Source organism: Paramisgurnus dabryanus, chromosome 16 (assembly GCF_030506205.2).
Source record: "Paramisgurnus dabryanus chromosome 16, PD_genome_1.1, whole genome shotgun sequence".
Lineage (NCBI taxonomy): Eukaryota > Metazoa > Chordata > Actinopteri > Cypriniformes > Cobitidae > Paramisgurnus > Paramisgurnus dabryanus.
In genome coordinates this window covers 14,919,243-14,939,956 of record NC_133352.1, presented here as the reverse complement: position 1 = coordinate 14,939,956, position 20,714 = coordinate 14,919,243, and the positions used below count along the sequence as shown (strand labels likewise).

General features: G+C 38.3%; 2 protein-coding genes across 2 annotated transcripts; both read right to left on the bottom strand.

Moving 5' to 3' along the window:
* Positions 1–54: 54 nt before the first annotated feature.
* On the bottom strand, positions 55–1,796 carry nkx2.5 (NK2 homeobox 5). Its single transcript, XM_065270051.1, has 2 exons — positions 1,451–1,796; positions 55–656 (listed from the first exon to the last, which is right to left on the bottom strand). The coding sequence occupies exons 1-2, from the start codon at positions 1,794–1,796 to the stop codon at positions 55–57; spliced, it is 948 nt and encodes a 315-aa protein (XP_065126123.1).
* Positions 1,797–8,422: 6,626 nt separating this feature from the next.
* On the bottom strand, positions 8,423–15,867 carry stc2a (stanniocalcin 2a). Its single transcript, XM_065271286.2, has 4 exons — positions 15,514–15,867; positions 13,237–13,379; positions 12,659–12,870; positions 8,423–10,193 (listed from the first exon to the last, which is right to left on the bottom strand). Exons 1-4 carry the CDS (start codon positions 15,650–15,652, stop codon positions 9,833–9,835), a joined length of 855 nt encoding a protein of 284 aa, XP_065127358.2. The 5' UTR covers positions 15,653–15,867; the 3' UTR covers positions 8,423–9,832.
* Positions 15,868–20,714: the final 4,847 nt, after the last annotated feature.

Genomic DNA, 20,714 nt, shown 5'->3' with positions numbered 1-20,714 from the left:
AATGCCAATAATACTGAAATAAAACATGCAGTAAATTTCGTCTTTTATTGTCTTTCACCAAGCCCGGATCCCATGTAATGATGACACCCCGCTGCTGGATTGAAATGATGCCTGGACATTGTTTAAATCCCCAACTCCAAAGTTCATGTAGTTACTGTTGGACTGTGAGGAGGGGATGCTCGACATGCTTGATGGATAGTTGCATGAGTAGTTCGTGTTGCCTGGACTCGGGAAGTTACTAAACGCCGGATAAGTGTTATAGGTGAAATGATTGATTCCCACATTGTAAGAAGCATTGTAAGTGGACGTGTCTCCCAAGCATGGTTTTCCATCTCGAACCAAAACCGGCACCGAGATGCGTCTTGGAGGTGCGATGCCCACCATCTCCAGGGTCTGATCCTGACGCTGTCTCTTACATTTATAGCGTCTATTTTGAAACCAGATCTTCACCTGTGTGGAGGTGAGCTTGAGCACATTGGCTAGATGATCTCGCTCAGGTGCAGACAGATATTTCTGCTGTTTGAAGCGTCTTTCGAGCTCGTACACCTGCGCTTGAGAGAAGAGCACGCGAGGCTTCCTGCGTTTCCTCTGTTTGGGGCGATCCGGATCATCCAGCTTTAGATCCTCACTCGGCTCTTCTTGTGAACAGTTGATGTCTAAAAACCAAATACAATTGTTTAAATGAATTAAAACAAGTTGGGAAAAGGAATGACATTTTGTGAAAGAATTATAAAATTTGTTTTACCAGCTGAAAATAATAAAAGCTTCAAAGTTGTCTGCACGGGTTTTTAGATTTGGCACTTTATTATTTGGACCAAAGCCAAAAATGAAAAGAAATAAATAGCCTAAAATTGAACACTTATTAATGACTAACCCTTACAGAAAATAACCATGGTTTTATTATTGTAAAAATTTAGTACCGTGTATTGATTGCCATTTGTAAATCTATGATAAAACTACATGGTTACTGTAGCAAAACCAGGATTAATATGTGGTTACTTAGCATGGATAAATGATGTAACCGGTTTCTTTTTATTATTTCATTAATAATACGACTAAAATAAAACGGCACGTAGCCTATTGACCTCTATAATTTATAATAGTAGGCCTGTAATATATTTTACACTTAAATAAGTATGCTTAAATGTATAAATACTATTTTCTCGTTTACATTCATAGTTTTAACATAGTATCATAGTTTAGTGTTTCTAGTTAAATCAGTTACCTCGTATTTATGATTGTTTTGCGTTAGTACTCATTAATAACCTAAAAAGTGAACTATGCTACGCAAGATGGTTTCTATACTTTTACTACAATAAGACGATGTCTAATTTTTTATGGAATCTGTATTAAAGTCGGATATTTGTTGAGAATTTTAATCAATAAATATGAATGTTTAACTTTAAGAAACCTCTTCCTCAAAAAATACTTTCTTTAAGGAAATAATCACCTTTTTTCTCTTTATCCTCAAACGTGTCATCCGTCTTTGCGGCTTTAACATAGTCCATTTCCAAGTAATTCTTCCCATAAAAGGCAGCTTCATTGAAGTTCACAGAGCCGGTTTTGTTGGTTTTGTCGTCCTGAAGGTCTTCACTGAAAAGAGAGGCTCCGGATGGCACGTCCATGAACTGCTCTTGTTTAAAAGTTGACAGCATGCAGGATGATGTGGGAATAAGAGTAGTGTCCAGCCGCTGAGACATGTCCAGAGAGACCAGGTCCCCCTGATTCTGCTCCAGATTCAATATATCGCGCACTGAGAAAGGAGTTGAAGTCATTTGGCTGGAAAACATTGCCATGGAGTAATCAGAGTCCTTAAGTCTGGGCTATCCAGTTGGCATTTATCAGGATGTCTTGCCGCCTAATGAATGGGGATAATCTGTTGTGCTTGGAGGTATAAACGCACTTTCATCTTTCTAATAGACCCCTCATAACGCACTTTTGAGGTCTAAGGTAGGTCATCATGCTGTGGGGAGGCAGAAGGGCGGGGCCAGCTTTGAGCAAAGCATTTTACAACGTTTCATTGGCCAGGCACGTTCCAATGACGCATTATATTATAATTTCGAGTGAGACATCCATACATGTCCATGCATTAAAAACATCCACCAATTATAGACGCATTCAAATGGCTTTTTTGTCATCCAAAAAAGTTGTAGATTGTTTTAAAAGTTTTTTACATTTTAATAGTCTACTGATTTCAATGACATATTTTCAGTTTTGTAATGCGTAATTGTTCTTTTATCACAGTGCCACCAACCACTTTTTGCATTTAAACTCTGACAGATGCATTTATTCTATTTGAGTTTTATATATGTTATATTTAAATCACCACTTTATCCTAAATTATTAGTTGCTAATGGCCCTTTTGTGCATAAAATCTATTTGTTTGCTTTTCTCCTAATTGTTTAATCCAACAGCCAAAGAAGAAGATTTTCCTCCAGGGCATTAGATATTGCCATAGCTGGAACCTGAAACCTGCAATGACAATCCCAACTGTCTACCACTGAAAGATTTTGGTGCCACTGGGTTTGTTATCAAGACGTGATAACAGATGACAACAAACCAGAAACCCACCCACGCCGAACAGCCGCGGAATAAGAAGGACACATGGTAATTAATCCAAAATATACACTCATACACCGGAAGTTTTTCTTCATTACACCTGTGATACTAGTTATAAATTGGCACCTACGTCTACTTGTTAAAACTAATCACACGTTGCAGTGTCCACGCTGATGAGAGCGCATTTATTATTTTGTCTACGATTACAATTTTACAAGTACTTCCACAAAAGCAATTCCCCTGCATTCTTGTAAAGTACACTTTTGTGCCTAAAAAGTGCATAATATTATCATCCCAAATGTGCGTATTTGTACCAATTGTAGGACCTTTATTAAGGGTACCTTCCCTTTTGTGCGTTTTTCTTCTGTACACTTCTAGGCCTACACATAAAAACTGGTAAAACGAACATTTAAGCTTTAACAAGCTTTGTTTTTCAATGTGGCAACTTATACGCAAATAGCCAATTTTACATGGTTCTCCCCTTAAACAAAATTCATTATTAGGCTACTTCATTATTACTCAGCACTCGTGTAATTACTATGACAACTGTAATGTAAAGTGTACTGAAGATTATAACAACATGGGAATGGAGAATAAGACTGGCACCGTTCCTCTGGATGGGAACGATAGCTGGTATTAGTCATCATGTAACATGGGTCGTGCTTGTGCAAAGGAGACAGACAGCACTATCGTTTGTTTTATCTGTAACAGTTAATGCTGCAGAGTAAATGGTGCCCGTGTCTTCTCTAGAGCTTCATGTTTATAGTTGTGTAGAAAATTGGTGCGCCTCAGTCCCAGGATACGCGTCCCTGATAAATGAACGTAAGCACTTTTCTCTATGAGGGAATCAACACAGCCCTGTCCATCGCTGCAATAATTGGTGAAATAAAGTAAACGGCCTGCACAGCTTATGGAAACTGCTTTTTATCAAGATGATTTATTAACCATCTCCTCCATCCCCTGTGCGCCACTGCACGAGACACCGTCCTCGTGACGGATGGAGCTGAAATGTTTCCGAGAGTTCTTCACAAACAGAGATGACCCGAACCAATCAGAATAATTCGTCTTGTTTGATGCATTTCTGAAATAAATATTATGACAGACTACATGGTCGAGAGGAGAAGACACAACGTCACGAGCTAAGAAACGGCATCTGAAGTTTTGTCTTTCAGCAGCGCATTTAGAGCAGATAAAGAGTTGGATAAGCGTTCTTGAAAACTTCCTGTAGGCCGACCTGTTTAGGAAATGTTGGGGCAATGGGGTGAGATGTGTGTTATCTAAATGAGTTGTCCCTGCTGCAGTGATGAGAGGATGCATACTGAAAGCAAGACCTGCATGGGTCTTTCCGACACTCTTCATCCTTGTCAATCACTTCCAAATTTAACACCTCCCTGATGGAAGGTCATGACGGGAGATTTGGGGAATTTAAAAAACGGGGTTATGTGGCACCTTTATGAGGAAGAGGCAGTTGTGACTTATTTGATTGGTTATGTCAAAGTGTGCAGCCTACTTTATTGTCATTTTAACCACACAACAAAGTGTGTAGCTTGCAGATCAAAATTGGTTTCTCGACCCAAATGCTCAGTGTGCAAGTATACAGGCACAACTACAAGACAACATCATAAATCTACAACAACATAACATACATTTATTATATATTTTTGTAATTATATATTTTTTATGTTTTCATCGTCATCGTCGTCATCATTCCATTTCTTTTACTTGTTCATTTTAAATCATTTAGTCTTCTATAAACTAAATATTTTAAATAAATAAAAAAATCATTTATATAAATGTTAATAAATACATTTGATACAAAATGACATTTCTTAATCATAATAATGACATATGCATGTATTTATACTGTGTTTATCTTTAATAGGTTATGTGTAATATATATCTATATGTAGCCTATATATAATATAAGCATGTATATTACATATATTAAAATGTTAGCTTATATTGGTATCCATTTATTCTTTATTGTCACAGTAATGTTTAGGAAGTTTATTACATTTTACAGTTGCATATAAGACGTTTATATATTAATCAGGAAATTAACCCCTTAACTATCACCCGTTCCGTGAACGCACGCATAAATTTACTTCAATATTTTGGATGTAAATTTGATCGAATCATGGCTTCACGTTTATTTAGCATTTCTTTCCTGAAACATGTAGGCTACATTTTTATAAGTTTATTTATGAAATGAATATGTTATTGCATTATTTTATTTATTAAAATAAGTTTAAACAGACACTTCAGTGATAAACCTTAAATTGTCTTCTTTAAAACAAGACCAATATTAGACCAACAAAATCCCAAATTTATATTCATTTGAAGGTGCACATCAACTTTTCACCCCTACTTATTTTTTTTCTGGGACCTTGCAGTACACTCGAATTACAGTAGTCGTTCAGAGTAACCTGCTCGATGTGTACAAAATGGAATTACTATGGTATTATTTTTTATGGACTTCTCTTTCAAATCTGTTGCTGATGTGTTGTATTAATTTCTTATGCTTGTATTTAACCTGTATATATTGATTTCAATATTAAATTCAATAAGAACTGAAACTAAAGCTGTTATAATACATGTAGGGGTGATTTCCTGGACAGGGTTTTATCATAGTCCCAGACTAAAATGCACTTTTGAGCTCCTTATATTAAAAGCACATTGTACTAACATATCTTAATATAGGCCTATCAGTTCCACTGTTTTGTATGAAGATGCACACCATGTGTTTGTAAAAACTACCTTAATGTCCTAATATATAAGGCCTAGTCTTGAATTAATCTAAACTCTGCCGGGAACCGGTCACCCTCTAAAGAATCAAGTCATAAAACTCACAAACTTAGGATAGGATTAATAATGACAGCTATATTTCATACAGTAGTTTATGTGAGATGATCTGTAAAACAAATGGCACAGGGGTGAAGAAAAAAACATTACGGTAATTCTAAAGCAGTGCTTTTTGTCATCACATAATTTGTCTTCTATTTCTCAGGGAATAACAATTTCCTTTGTTAACTCGTGTTCAGAGATTTGGCAGAGGATAAATCAGGTCTACAAAGTAACATGATTGCTCCCTATGGGAGTGAGTTGACCTGTTTTCTTTTAGATGCCTCGGAATAGTTTTGACTACTTGCTCCCATTGAAACCATGTTCATGCTCATATTTCTCATAGGGTTTGTCGCTATATCAATCATAATTGAAAAGGACTTTTGCAGCTGGTCCCTCCCGTATGATTTTACAGACCATCCACCCGCTGTGCTCACGGATGTGTCGCTGGATGTGAAATATGAGACCATATATTCCTTATAATGCAACCTTTAACATTATCATTCAATTATTAACACAGACTAATAATTATTTTACATTTGAATGCATAAACTGGAGTTTTAATTTTACCTTAATTTTTCTGTTTCATTTCACTGAATTTTAGGCGCCCCCTGCTGGCTGGTTTAATATTACTGCATGCACAGTTTATACATGCATACATGCATTGCTATAAAGTAGACAAGTTTACTTCATAATCTCTTTATGAAAAAAAAAAAATATATCTAGATCTAAATCGTGTGGCAGTTTATATTAAATATAGAAATACATTTATTAAAGAAAACCAGATGTAGCCAACATTTCACCCAATAAGATGGCCGAAATGTTTATTCAGTGTCTTTATCAGGTTTGCTCAAAATATGGAGAACAAATACCAAAATTCCCACAAACTCGAAAAACGACTTTTGATTTCTATGGTCTTTTTATATAAACGACTAGTAAATAATAACTATAAACGTTAGAGGGCAGCAATGCTTTAGTTCGAGGATAGAGTCCATCCAAGAAAAGTGCCTGACAGTGATTTATTTTAATATGTATTGTTAATTATAATAATAATGATAATAATAACAATAATAATAATAATAATAAAGTAATCCAATAAAGTATTATTATTATTATTACTACTACTGTTATTATTATTATTTTACATATCCAACTGAAAATTTTAAATTGGGAAAATTGACAGTATTGACAGCCAGCTCTTGTTATTCAGTTACAATTATTTGGATGTGTGTCTGCCTCTGAAGTCTTTATCTTTGTTGATAATTGTTCATTATTCCCCACCTCTCTTCATTTGCATTAAAACCTGGGCATTGGGCAACTTGGCAGACTGTGAGAATGTAAGTTAAACACTTAAAGGTGTATATTTCACATTGGGAAAGGTTTAGCATATCTTTCTTTTCAGATGGAAAGTACCAGTTGCTTGGCAGTGGCCTTCTCTGTGAAGTAGGACTTTATGATGTCTTAGTCATAATGAACAGTGTACACCAGTAATATGATGTATGTGCCAGCCATCTCTTAAACTGGCCTGCAGGGATCTCTGGAAGCCTTATTACACATCTTTGACTATATTTGACTGGATCACCCACACACCTTCAGCTTAGTAAATTCATCAGCGTTCAGAATGGCCACTTTGTTGTGGTGTTCGGCTGTCACACATTAGGTGTAGGGCCTCAGTTTGAGAACTGGTTCGCCTGCTACTTGACCACAGCCATCAGGGTCTCATAAAGCCTGTTTATAGATTTTCAGCCCTGTGACAGGAGAGTCTGGGCCAGAGCGTAGGGGTGCCTGTATACTGGATGACAGACAGCATTTTTCCCAATGCTGATATAGGTTGAAGGAGGCTGGTTAAGGTGACCGCTACAGCACATGTAACAAGTCCTGACAGCTTTATGCGTGTTTTTCAGATCACCAGTACTGGCTCCAGATAACATGGATTTCTACTTCTTTTAGAGAAACTTGCGGTTTCATGGTTGTTTTGTATTACAGGTTTTATTGTGTGATTTATAGTCTTCATCAGCCTTACGGTGCAATTCATGGGCCAGAAAATGCTTGTTTGCAATGATAATGTATATATCAGCTCTTGTTTCTTAATATTTAAAGGGATTTGGTATGTAATACATATAATTACTTTTTCAACAAGACTGAAATTAATACTGTTTTAAACAAATTTATAGGGTTTAGGTACAGAATTTGATAAAGTGCTTAAAAATTGAAATATGTGTTGTATGAAATTCACATTTCTTTCGTATTTCATTTTCAGTAGCAATGTACTCCAAAAATTGGTTATTTTTAACACCCTGTTAGGTCAAAAAGATAAAAAACCCAGCTTCACCGGGACGGTAACCCAAAAAGGTCCTGATATGCACAATTTTAGGTAGTGTACTTCTTGAAAATGTATCACCCCAGGTACAATTTTTGTACCTTCTTGTACCTTTTTTTCTGGGAGTGCAGAATTTTTTTATATTTGATTCAACAATGGGTCAAAACAACCCAGCATTCTGGGTTGAAACTACCTCCTAAAGGGTCACATAGGTCAATTTTTGACCCAACACTGGGTTACAAATAACACAGCATTTCTTTTAGAATGTACAGCATTGTCAAATATATTTCAGATACACAACCAAATCAATTTTATGGAGTATTGAGTGTTATTTTATTTTTAACCTGACCAACAAAAATCTTTCCACTATTAAGCAACTAAATGAACTATGAGACACATAAAAGTTGACTTGACAACATAACTGCTGTCATACCTTAAAACTAAATACTACTACTTACATTTCTCTCTCAAAAGGTACGGTTTCTGAAAAGTGAAAACTTATTGCATATTATTGCCTCCCTATGACAAATTACTTGATTGTTTCCTTATCTTAATAAATGGCTTTGAAAAAAACATCTGCTAATTACTTAAATGTAAATACCTCAGAAAATCTAAAAAAAAAGTGTCCAAAAGGTTACTCATTAACAGCATGTCATAGAAATTATGTATCCCCAAAAAACCCGAAACAAATCCACACATCTGTTTAAGAAATGAGCTCTAATATTTATTTTTCAATTGGAACAATTTCAACACATGCTATGGACATGGAATCTATAATGCTATTCAAATAGTTTTGTTTCTATTTTTGTAACAAAAAAAAAAAAAAAATGGGTTAAATGCAAAGCTTATAATCACATTATGCCCGCGTTTATTGGAATTCCTGAGTGAATAAAAAAAATATGATTGGTCAAAGTAACTACTGTCATCTTTAGGTGGATGAATAGTACTACACTCACTTATTCTCAAACCGACTATCGGTTCCAACCATTTCATTAATTTTACCAATAACGTGGCAAGGACAACATTCTTTAATAGCTACCGTAAACAATAATCTCAATCGAATACCCTGAGCTCCTTCTGTACTAGAACCTGGGTCTAAATCCAGCCGACTATGGTTCCAGCTTCTGGTTTTTCTCAGTGGCTCTGGGAGAAAACTGCTATTTTTACTTGGAAACATCAGCGACTGTCTCTGGACCTGGTCAGACACAGGCGGGCCTGCTTTCCATAAGACGCTATGTACTAAAGTGTTGAACTAATATGTTTGTGAAGCATACACATTAAACTTTAGTGATATAATCAAGACTCTTTATCATACCGGGACGTGTGTTTATATTTCATTGCATTTCTAAGCGCACATCTATATATACAGCTGAAAATGACTATATAGTTGGGCATTTTTATGTAATAGAGATGCATGGTTTCTGCAGTCTATTTCGGGGGTAAAGCCTCTATATGTAACATTCTCAAGGCACAATAAACTTCTACATTTCTTTTTTTGTCTAATAAGCACAAATCATCGTATGTGCAAGACCTGGACCTTAATCCTGTACAGCTTATAGTTTATCAAGTATTTCAAATAATTATTACACACACATATTATCGACTTCAAATGAAACAAACCTATCTTACATATCTACAGTCAGATGCGTACTTGATGCAATAACGTTACTAATACAACAGCAAGCATTCTTTGAACTATATTACATATAGTATATCAGTACTGTATAAGGAGGCTATATTTAGACACGTTTAATATAAATATAGATATACATAAATTTATATGTACATGTGTTTTATATTCAAACATTGCATAAAGCATAAAATAAATAATCGAAGTGATTGTATCTTAAATGAGGATATGACTTGAGAAATATTAGACTTAAAATATAAGCACTCCTTTTCCACAAAATCAACATTCTGTCGTATAATCTTTTGTATCAAAAAACCTACACCGCATTTACCCTTCAAAATGTGCAGTTCGGGAATTTTGGAATGACTGTTAAAGATGTGTAGACATATAGGGTGGGTTGAATTAGGACGTCTGCTCTCATTTGCTCAGTCTGTTAAATTGCCGACCGGGTTTAATGGTGTCACGATCGTGATCCTGTCATTTCACCTTCGAATGTCACTGATCTTTGAATCTTCCTGCTCGGCGACAGCAGCATCCAATCCGGCGCGGCGATGGCTTTGGCTCCGACTTCTCGTGTGAGAATTGAAGCCGCCTTTACCCGGTTTGTCCCCTTGTCGAGGGCTTTTGGGGTGCTCCACCTCTGAATGAGATGAACCTGCCGGGCGTCTCTCAAGGCCACCCGAGGGCCCTGATGCTGGAGCCTGGGTGATAGATGAACAGAAGCTCAGGCTTTCGCACAAAGCTCCCCAGTTCTGCTCGCACTGCATTCGTACGCTCCTGGTAATGGCCTCCTTAACCTCCTCTCCACAACTTAGCAAGATGTTTACCAGCTCTACGTAGGGCCTAAAAAATGGGATGAGAGGTGTCAGTCATGAAAAGTGCATAATGCATAACTTTTTAAGATGTTAAATAAATCTTTAGTGTCCCCAGAATACTCATGTGAAGTTTTAGCTCGAAATACCATATAGATAATTTATTATAACATGTTAAAATTGACACTTTGTAGGTGTGAGAAAAAATGTGCCGTTTGGGGTGTGTCCTTTAAAATGCAAATGAGCTGATGAAATGCAAACACTGATCTCAATTGTGCTGTCAATTATTTTTTCTCTCTGTCTTTCTCTCTGCACTAAATGGCGGATAGTGCGGATTAAGGCGTGGTATTATTATAATAAGAGCTCCTTATGACATCACAAGGAGAGACAAATTTCAATGCCCTAATTTTTCACGTGCTTGCAGAAAATGGTTTACCAAAATTAAGTTACAGGGTTGATCTTTTTCACATTTTCTGGGTTGATAGAAGCACTGGGGACCCAATCATATAACTTAAACATGGAAAAAATCAGATTTTCATGATATATCCCCTTTAAAAATGCTGACAGGTCTTAAGTTTTTAATGTTGGTCCTGTTTTACTGACCACTTATTGCTGACACAGGTTAAGTAGGTTTTGTGCCAAATAAAAAGAGGTGGAAGCAAGTGCTATAAAAGGCTGAACTGAAATGTTGCCATTTGTCAATACAATGATTTTTCATGAGACAGCTGCTCCTTTAAACTACACCATAACATAATTTCATAAATCATACAAAAAATTAATAAAGTGCGCTGGCACACAATTTACATAACTATTTTGGAAGAACGGAAAAATGCATTAGCTGTTTAAAAAACGATTATTCTATAAATAGACTTAGGGGATGTGCACACCAAAGCTTTTACGCATGACGTTTTTAAGTTTTTCAAAAAAGCCAGCAGCTAGCATTTTTATCCGCGCTGAAAGTCGAAAAGCTCAGCTCATCAATGTCATCTCTCACATGACCATCCAATCACAGTGGAGGAGAGGCGGGACAAATATCACAACAACCAACCGGCATATACGACAGATAAACAAAGCAGAAGTATCACACCCATAGATATATACACTAGATATCGCCTTGGGGTTCTAAGCATGCATCAAAAGTGCCGCCATCTTAGAACAGGAGTCTTGTCATAGGAAGGAGCTATGGTAAAGCCGTTATCTCCGCCTGTACTTCGAATTCATGGATGATGTCGGACTTTTGTGCTGGGTATTGATGTTAGGCCTACTAGCACCATGCATTATAGTTAGAAAAAGTAAATTTTTATAATATCAAAACGTTATTTTTTTCTGGATTCAATGCTAAATACGGGGCTGTTTACAATTGGTATTAAGATGTGTTTTCACCGATCGGATCACAAGTGGACGAGAGAGACACATTACGTTTACACCTGGCATTTAAATCCATCTCTTTTGTCCACTTTCGACCGCTTCTGTCCTGAATACTGTGAGGGGTGGTCCGTGAGACGGTGGGCGAGTCTCTTTGCTGTCATTCAAACGCGAGCGGGAGTAATTATGAGTTTGTATGGACGCAAACTAATATTATGTCGGAGTCTGCTGCTTGTTTAGCAAGTATACATGCTGCACAGTGTTTTGTACGTTTATATGTTGGAGCTTTCTCTGAATTTTCAGCGCAGTTGATGAAATAGGATTGCGCAACTTTCACGCTTTCAAAACGAAACTACGGAGAACACCCGCAGTAGTTTTATCAATGAAAGGCTAAAAATAGCGCTGTTCACCATATGTTGACGCCAGAAGTAAAAAAAAGACATAAAACTTGTGTTTAATACCTCAAATTAGATAAATGGGCGGAGAGAAGGCGGTCGCGTGTGGCTGTTCGAACACATTCAACCACATTTGCGTTCCGCAACTCCAAAGCGATCCGATCGAAAGTGGTTTCGACTACCTCTGGATGTGGTTGAAAGTGGTCGAAAGTGGACGCGTTCAAAACGTTTTGAACACTGTTTACACCTGGCATTAACGTCGTCCACTTGTGATCCGATCGACGAAAACGCATGTTAATGCCAAGTGTAAACAGCCTCTACATGTCTGAGTGTTGAAACGAACCAAAAGAAAATCAAGAAAATCGCGTTCATGACGATTTATGGTGATTTTATTTCCGTTACACCATTACCTACAATGACGCTGACGCCGGGTTCCCCTGTTTCAAGATGACGGCTCTAGTTGACGCAATGAACTGCCATAGCCAAGGCGACATCTAGTGTACATATCTATGTATCACACCAACCAAAGTGCTTAGCTAAAAAAAGATGGTGCTCAGCTGAAAAAACAGCTGGCATTTGGAGTCCTCCAAGCGTATCAGACGCGTTTAAAAGCTTTGGTGTACAAAAACTTTTAGAATGCTAATGCACACAAGTTGGTAACCGTATAGTGCGGCGGCCTTTGCAAACAAAGGCGGTGAGACGTACCGAAAGGTGTGACGCTGAGCGTCTTACCCACCCTTTAGGAAACAAGTCCTGGAAATGTATCATCTCCACCATGACGCTGACGTGGTCTTTAGCGGCCGAGCAAAGGTTGTGTTTCTTGTAGCATTCCCGCTGAAGCTGGAACACCATATCCTTTATAGTCAGGCATTTTCGGCTGATGCAGCTAAATTTGTGCCTCAATCCATGTGCCATGCACCTGAGTGCATCCTTAATGAAAGACTTGCCCTGTGAAGATTCGTGCAACATAATTATTATTGTTTTAAACATGTTCGGTCCTGCTCCCACAGACCTACCTTCCAACAAAGTATAGATTAAATTCTAATAAAACACACCCAGTGTAGATAATCTCACATCACAGTCTTAGGGTTTAATTAATTGTAAATTTTAGGCAGGCATGTTAGATTTTGGTTATAGAAGCTACGTCTCCAAAAACTGTAGAGATATGACTGCTTACATGCAAGCTTAAAATCCATTGCTCCACATGAAACAGGAGCTGCATTGGAGGCAATGCCAGTTAGCTCAGTTTGGCTCCATCAGAGGTACATGAACCCCGTGGGAGACTGGGGCAACCACGTGTGATGAAGCTCTTACCTGCGAGTCGAACTTGCCAGCATTGTGCAGGAAGTTCATGCAGATCTCCTGAAGGCCTCGGATTTCACAGGAGTTGTTCTCAAAACACTCGAACACACCACAACCGACATCTCCTGCGCTTACAAGGCAGTGCTGGATCTCCGCTGTGACACCGGATGAAGGAAAGAGACAACAGATCATTTCATCACATCAAGAAATAGCTTTTTTTATATATTCTCTACTATTTTTTTGTTTCTATATATGTAATGCAGATTAGCGGTAATCAAAAGCAAATCCCTAAATTTATATAAAACTCTCATTGTTAATAAAGTTGTTATAGAAATATAAATTTTTTTACATCATGTACACATATAAATGCGCACGAGGCTTATTTTTAGCTTGGTCTCCCCTGTAAAAATTGAAGAACTGTATTTAGGGAACAAATTTAGCAGAGAGAGCACTGTGGTAATTAAGGTATGCTATTAAAGTCTATGGGAGACATCTTCCAGTAACCGCATGTGATGCGGGAAAGCAAGGTTAACTGTATATAGGGCAGGACAAAACTGCAACCATGCTGTAAAGTTTAGACTTAAAATGAGTTTCAATATAAGTGTCATTCACACAAAAGTCCAACTTAATCTGCTCTGTAAAATTAAAAGTTGCATTGTGGGTCTTATTTTTATTCGCACATCTTTGAATGTGATATTCGAAAGAATCCTCTGTTTATGCCACAAAGGCAATTTTTATATAAATTGTGCTAACACACAAAAGCAAATCCAGAATTAAATAAACCAATTTGCTAAACTGCAGAGGAGCACTTTTCCAAATAGCTTATTTTCTGATATAGACACATTAGATCGAATCATAAAAACGTAGGATATTCAGCATTGGCTCGGAATTCCTGGCATTCAGCGTGGACAAATGCTTGGACAAACCCTCAGCAATCTTTACAAAATAGTTTAAGATGTGTCTGCTGGTTATGTCCCGTGCCAAAAGACCAGTTGCCTGCGAGTCCCGAGTCAGTCTTCATTTTAATTCCATCAACAAAACATTTCTAGTTATACAGCTGAAACCAGAGGGCAAATAAATACATTTGGTGTACTTGACATTTAAAGGCTTTCATTTTAAAGAAACAAAGCATCTTGAATGAGACATCTCAAATAAGTTAAACTGATATTCCTTATTATTACCCTAATGTATGATGAATGGTTATTAGGGTTCAAATTAAACATGAACTTTAAACTCCTTTATATCAGGAAAAGCTACAACAATAGCTCATAAAATTATAACCATAAAATTATAAACATAAGCTATTGAATTTTAAATTACACCACTTTAAACATTATCCAGTTTCTGTGTTCTGTGCTTCATATCCCTTCTTATGTATTAAAATGACACATAAACGAATTGTATATTCATATATTCTGCACACAAACACATGAATTCAACACCAAAAACCATAAGATAAAGAGCATGATTGCACATTGTATTCAGAAAAGCTTTGTTTTAGTTGCCTATTCCTAAAGATTTCAAGATTACAGCACATGTACAGGATGCATGTCCTTTAAGGATGTGAAAACTTGATTGCATTTGCGTCCCAATGAATTTTTCTGGATACTGAAGGAGGTGCATAGGTATTTGGATGGTGCGAGGATTAACACAGCAGTGTGACCCACTATCCAACCCTACCGTGGGTTCATATGTACTAGGCAAGTTATTTATGAGGTAACTAAACGTCACGCATGACGCATAAAGAACGCATAGGCGTAAGTCTAACCCGTAAATATTTCCTTTATCGTAGTGAATTGCCTCTAGCTCTCGTGGGAAAGGTGAGGTTTGGCCACCTCCGGTGCAACATGTAGAGCCATTGCATCACTCCACATTACTGGCTTGCGATAAAAGTTAGGGACTTTTTAGACACCTTGTACACGCTCTCTACTTTACACTATCATTATACACGAGGACGTCAAAATATAAACACAAATCTGTACCCCTAAAGATATGCACACGCGCACATACGCACGCATGAGCCTTCACGGTATACATTACCTATCAGTGCCTACCTTGTGCCACGCTATAAATAGTTTACGAAGATATTGGATATCTCTCTCCCAGTGCGTATTGACGATATATCATCTCTTGGCGATACCGAAGAGCGCAGCGCTCGACTAGGTGAATTTGGCGTAAAAAAAACCTCTGTCGGCGCGGATACGCGGAGCACGTGCCGACACGCACGCGACTCAGTACAGCCTTTACGATCGAGGCTCGATTAACAGCTCACGGCTTCAATTCGCTTACCTGTATTCTGCAACGACAGACGTCCTTTCTGAGCCGCCGGTTTCTCGGGGTGACTCTCGTGAACATCAGCATTATCCATTCCCACCACTTCACCAAAGACGGAGAGAAGCAGAGCGGCTAGTGCAAATTTGATTAACATTTCTAGGCTTGATATCACAGTCGATAAATAATAAGCTGTCACCCCCGGTGTCGGATCTGAATAGTGATCGAGATGACAGAGAGAGTGTGTGTGAGAATGGAAACGGGGATGGATGCTGGATATATTTCCCAGAGTCTGGGTGTCAATTTGGATGAAGGAGTTAAGCAGGTGTTGTCAGTCGTGCTTTCCGACCAATCAGAGACGCAGACCACCACGTCCAAGTTTTAGGGGTGTGTCTGGCGAAAGTTGTCTCTACTTGCCATAAACTAAGCTTGTAAAATGTGTAAGGGTGGGTGAGTATTTACAAGTGCTTAATGTGAGCTATCAGACTGTCTGTGTAAGCACAACATCATGCAAATCATGTAAACTCTCTCGTTTTGTTTGGATACATTTTTAAGGAGTGATTTATTTTATTGTACAATATAAATGTCTGGCAATCAACTTCATAAATGGCAATCATCTAACAATGCCTTATATATAACAGGCAGCTATGGTATTTTTATGTAGCCGATATCTGTGTTATCTTTTTTTCTTGTGAATCCCTAATTATTATGCCCTAAGGATTTTCATTATACAACAGTACTGAATAATTATTTTGAAATTATTCGTTTTGATTAATTACGGAGGAGTATATGAAAAGTTTATATCACATATATCATTACGAATAGGTGTCCAAGGATATAAACATAAAAAGAAAAATACAGATAATGTTTAAATCGTAAATTTTGATAATAGATGGGAGGGATTGCATCATTGAACCCCCCTTCAGACATACCGTTCTCAAAGCAACACAAAAGCCAGAAATAAATCTGACTGACACATAGACACAATTGAATCTGGAATGTAGACTAGTTGTACCAAAAACGTTCAGCAATTTTTTATTTTATTTTAATATATGGCATTCACATTGTTTCCAATTGTTTTGTCTGACTGTATTATTCCACTAAATTCCTAAATTAGATGAATGTAGCCTAATTTTATACAAATATATCTAGCTTGACTTGGTAGTACTTTGGATACATTTCAAATCATTCAGATTCATCGCATGAGAGAAATATGGATTAAATTAGATGCAGTGCATCCTCATGAATTCAGAGCTACTGAGAAACTGTGAACTGAATTGGTTATAGATACGACCACCCGTAGGCGAACGAGATGAACAGCGTGGCTCGAGACAAATATTTGATCAACGCGCTGTCGTGCTGAGAGGAGAATAAAACCAGACTGTCAAAAGCTTTACAGTCTCTCAGGCACGAACAATACAATTGGCATGATTGTTTACGACAGAAAGCCTATAGCAAAATATCCTTTTATATATATTTTCAGTTCCCCGAGCTTTGCTTTCCAGGAAATCTGAGAAGGCATAACTTCATGGCTTCGAGAGGCGCACCACGTGCCAATGCTCCATTAAAACGAGAATATATGGCATTTGAGGAGTGACTGAGTATGCTCTTGCCTGCCCTGAAGCCCGCTCAAAAAGACGTTTAGGTTTTGGTGCGGTGGTTTTAAGTCTCTGTCCACCTCTCTCAGCGCGTACTGTCCTATTACTGAATCAAGGTCTGTAGGAAATCCAGCCCACGATGCGCGCACACCCTCGGTTTCCACCAATCAGCGCGCGCTCACAGACCGCAACCTCGTAATGACGCGTGTCACCACAGACGACTGGAGCGCCGAAAAAAAGTGCTGATGATTTACCCTTATTTTTGCTACTTTTGAGATTCCTGAAAGCGCGTCTCAGAGAGAAAGAGGCATCCCAAATGTGGTATTGCTGAACAAAATGATATATTTATTTTAATGCCATCATAATTTTAGAGCAGACACACGGTCATCTCGCATTATCAGATCCCTCTCAATAATTATGCCTCTCAATAATTAAATGCAATCGCATCCGTGTACACCGAGACCAGACGCAAACCATGCGCAAAATACATAAACATCTCTGAGGTCTTAAATCATGCTGCAATTTATGTCTTGCTGGAAAATGCCAGCATTGCTCACAGATTGCACGAGGCTTGTCACCAAGAGTGCTTATTAATACTTGGCTGTGGTGCTCTGTAAAAAAATATATCAAAATGCATCAGTTTGTGTTTCGCTTACCCGAACACACTTTCAAAACAAATTGAAGTGAATATGCTTTCAAATGTGCCATCATGATGATTTGGGTCATATTAAGGAAACATGTGCTGCAAAGAGCCGGAGTAAGAAGCATCATCTCATATATCCCGTGCCTGCACTATGCACAAGGCCATTAATCCCACATTCCAGGGGGCTCTGAGTGATCCCAAGGGAAATGGAGAGGGCACAGGAAGCTTGTTGAGAAGGGTGCTTGAAATGAAGAAGACCAGGAATGTCAGAGCTTCTTCCAGGAACAGTGACACCACAGACGTGCACATGTGTGTGTACGTCAGCACTCTCACTACTATGCTGGAAAGAGAGACTGTGTCTTCGAAAACATGAAAGCGAGCTGGTGCGTAAACTCACCTGACTCGTGAAAAGAGTATTTTTACAAGGCGTGCACAATCCACCAAAAATGCACTCTCATTCCAAACGTGTGAAAATAGTGCCCTGCTTTTACTGGCCTTGAACAATGTGCTATTATAGAGTGCTTTTTATGCTGTGATTTATATTGCAGCAGTGTTGGCTGATTACAGCCAAGCCCTCCAGCTCATTACAGTCCATGTGGCTTTCCCACAATAGACTTAGTAAGAAAAGAAAGAGCTCTGCTGCTGAACCTTCCATGTGACCCTTTACCTTGGTTGCACTATTGATCAGAAGGTTAATGTCATTGGGTTTTGGATGGACAAACTTCTGGTGTGTGAGGCGGGACAATAGCCTCTTTCACACAGTAATTCTGGTAAATTACCATGAATTTACCAGAATGAATTTACCAGTAAATACAAAAATGTGCTGTTCACACATGCAGTGACGTTCCGTCTTTTTACCAGTAAGACATCATTCACACATCAGTATCAAAATACCGGTAAACTCGGAGAGAAAGCGGAAGTTACCTGTGGCGCGCGGCCGGCGAGCTCCGTCCGTGTCGTATTTGTAAACGGCGGATTATGACTTAATATCCACGGTCCGTATTTTGTTGTTTTCACATCTGTGGCAAGCGGTCGCGAAGTTGCTCGTGACCAAACAACATTGCGTTAGGCGGCGTCAAACGGAACCTGTGCGTTTGCACATTAGGCTTCACAGATGGTGTGCTAAGGACGTCGGCAATTTGGCAATTAGATGGTAAGCGGTTTTAAACAACTTTGGTGAAGAAATGTGGATGTTAACTTCAGGTGTGCTCGACTTTTAAGCAACATGTGTGTGGAAACGTCTGTAAACATTCTGGGGGAAACCGCGTCACCTGTATAAAAAACTTTCTGATTGGCCCGCCCGATCTGTCAGCGCGGTCTGACGTCATCTAAATGCCGGTAATCCTATATTTTTCGTTCACACACAGCGCTTACCGGCAAATTACCGTTAATCTTACAACCTGTCTTACTGGTAAATTGGGAGCACTGATTTACCGGAAAGGTTCTGTTCACACATGACATGTTAACTGCAATTTACCAGTAAATTACCAGTAAAGACTGTATGTGTGAAAGGGACTAATGATGCGCTCTGGACTTCCGTAACGAGCATGGAACCTGGAGAACCGGAGGAAAAATGTGATTTGGGTCAGTGTCATGAATCACAAAATTGCATTTCTTATATAAGGAAAGATTTGGATTTCATTCGAGACCTCTGCTGTTTTGATCCCGTAACACAGCATCCAAATGATGCTAAATTTATCCCTGTGGAGAGCCAAAGACAACAAGCCAACACACTGTGACACACTTACTCCTCATTAGAGATGAATAGCACATTGTGGTGGGTCTGAGATCGCAAAAGATCATTAAAACTTCTCCCCAAAGCCTGTATTTACTCTTTGTCAATCATGAGAAGATTGTGTGCCTCATGACCCACTGATGGGTAGCCATCGGATAGGGAAATAATTGACAATGCTCAGGGAAGATTGCATCTCTCTCTCTCTCTCTCTGTCATTGAAAGCACAGCTTTAGTTTTGTTCGCATTCATCCAGTGACAAAATTACACGAATCCAAACAGTTGTGTGTAATTTTCCGCTCATTTTCCACGTAGGTTGCAGAAATTCCAGAGAAAAAAGGTGAACAAATGCTATATTGTAAGTCACTAGTTTTTTTTTCACCAAACCTGTTCAAACAAGGTTTATAATGTTCACGACAGCTGCATTGGTAACATATAAAGACATCTGAACATGCAAAATTTGCTAATTTAACCTCTGACGGTGCAGAGATTATTACAGAGGTCGTTTGAAGTCATGATTACACCCTTCAGCCCAGATGTGGGTCATGCATGTCAAGTGTGTGTTTTATAGCTTTATATTATGTAGGTTGTAATGCAACATGGAGGTCTCCTCAGTTGCCACCATTGCCTATGTGAATAGGAGTGTGTATGCGTGTGGGGGTTAAAGTCTGCCTGAGGGACAGGAGGCAGGGGTGAATAAGTTTAAAGGCCTACAGGCCTTTTGTTGAATGATCCTCAGTGTCCTGCGCCTTCCCCCTCTCATAACTTATTCATGGACACCTAACGCTATATACAATTCGTATGTTTTTTACGAGGTGGCTAATTTGTATTAATTCGTAAGACCACATTTTTTTTTGTGATAAAAGCATTTTTTTGCATAATTAACTTTGTTCAAATTAGCATTTATCCTAGCCCCATTAATTCCTTAGAATCCAAATAGGGATGAATTTACAAGCCACCAAACACTTCCATGTTTTCCTTATTTAAAAACGATTTCATGAGTTGCATGAGTTACAAGAGTTATATGGTGGCACAAAATAAAACGTGGGGTCTTTTTATGCGGATAAAAAATGAGAACTATATTATATGGCGGAAAAGCACTTAAATGGAAGCACTTTGACCTCGGGCGCAGTTATATTGACGGAAGTTTGATCGAGAAGAGGAGTAGTCATGAGTGATAATGTTACTGCGCACTGAGGTCGAAGTGGTGCAAACTAAGTGCTCTTCTGCCATACAATATAGTTCC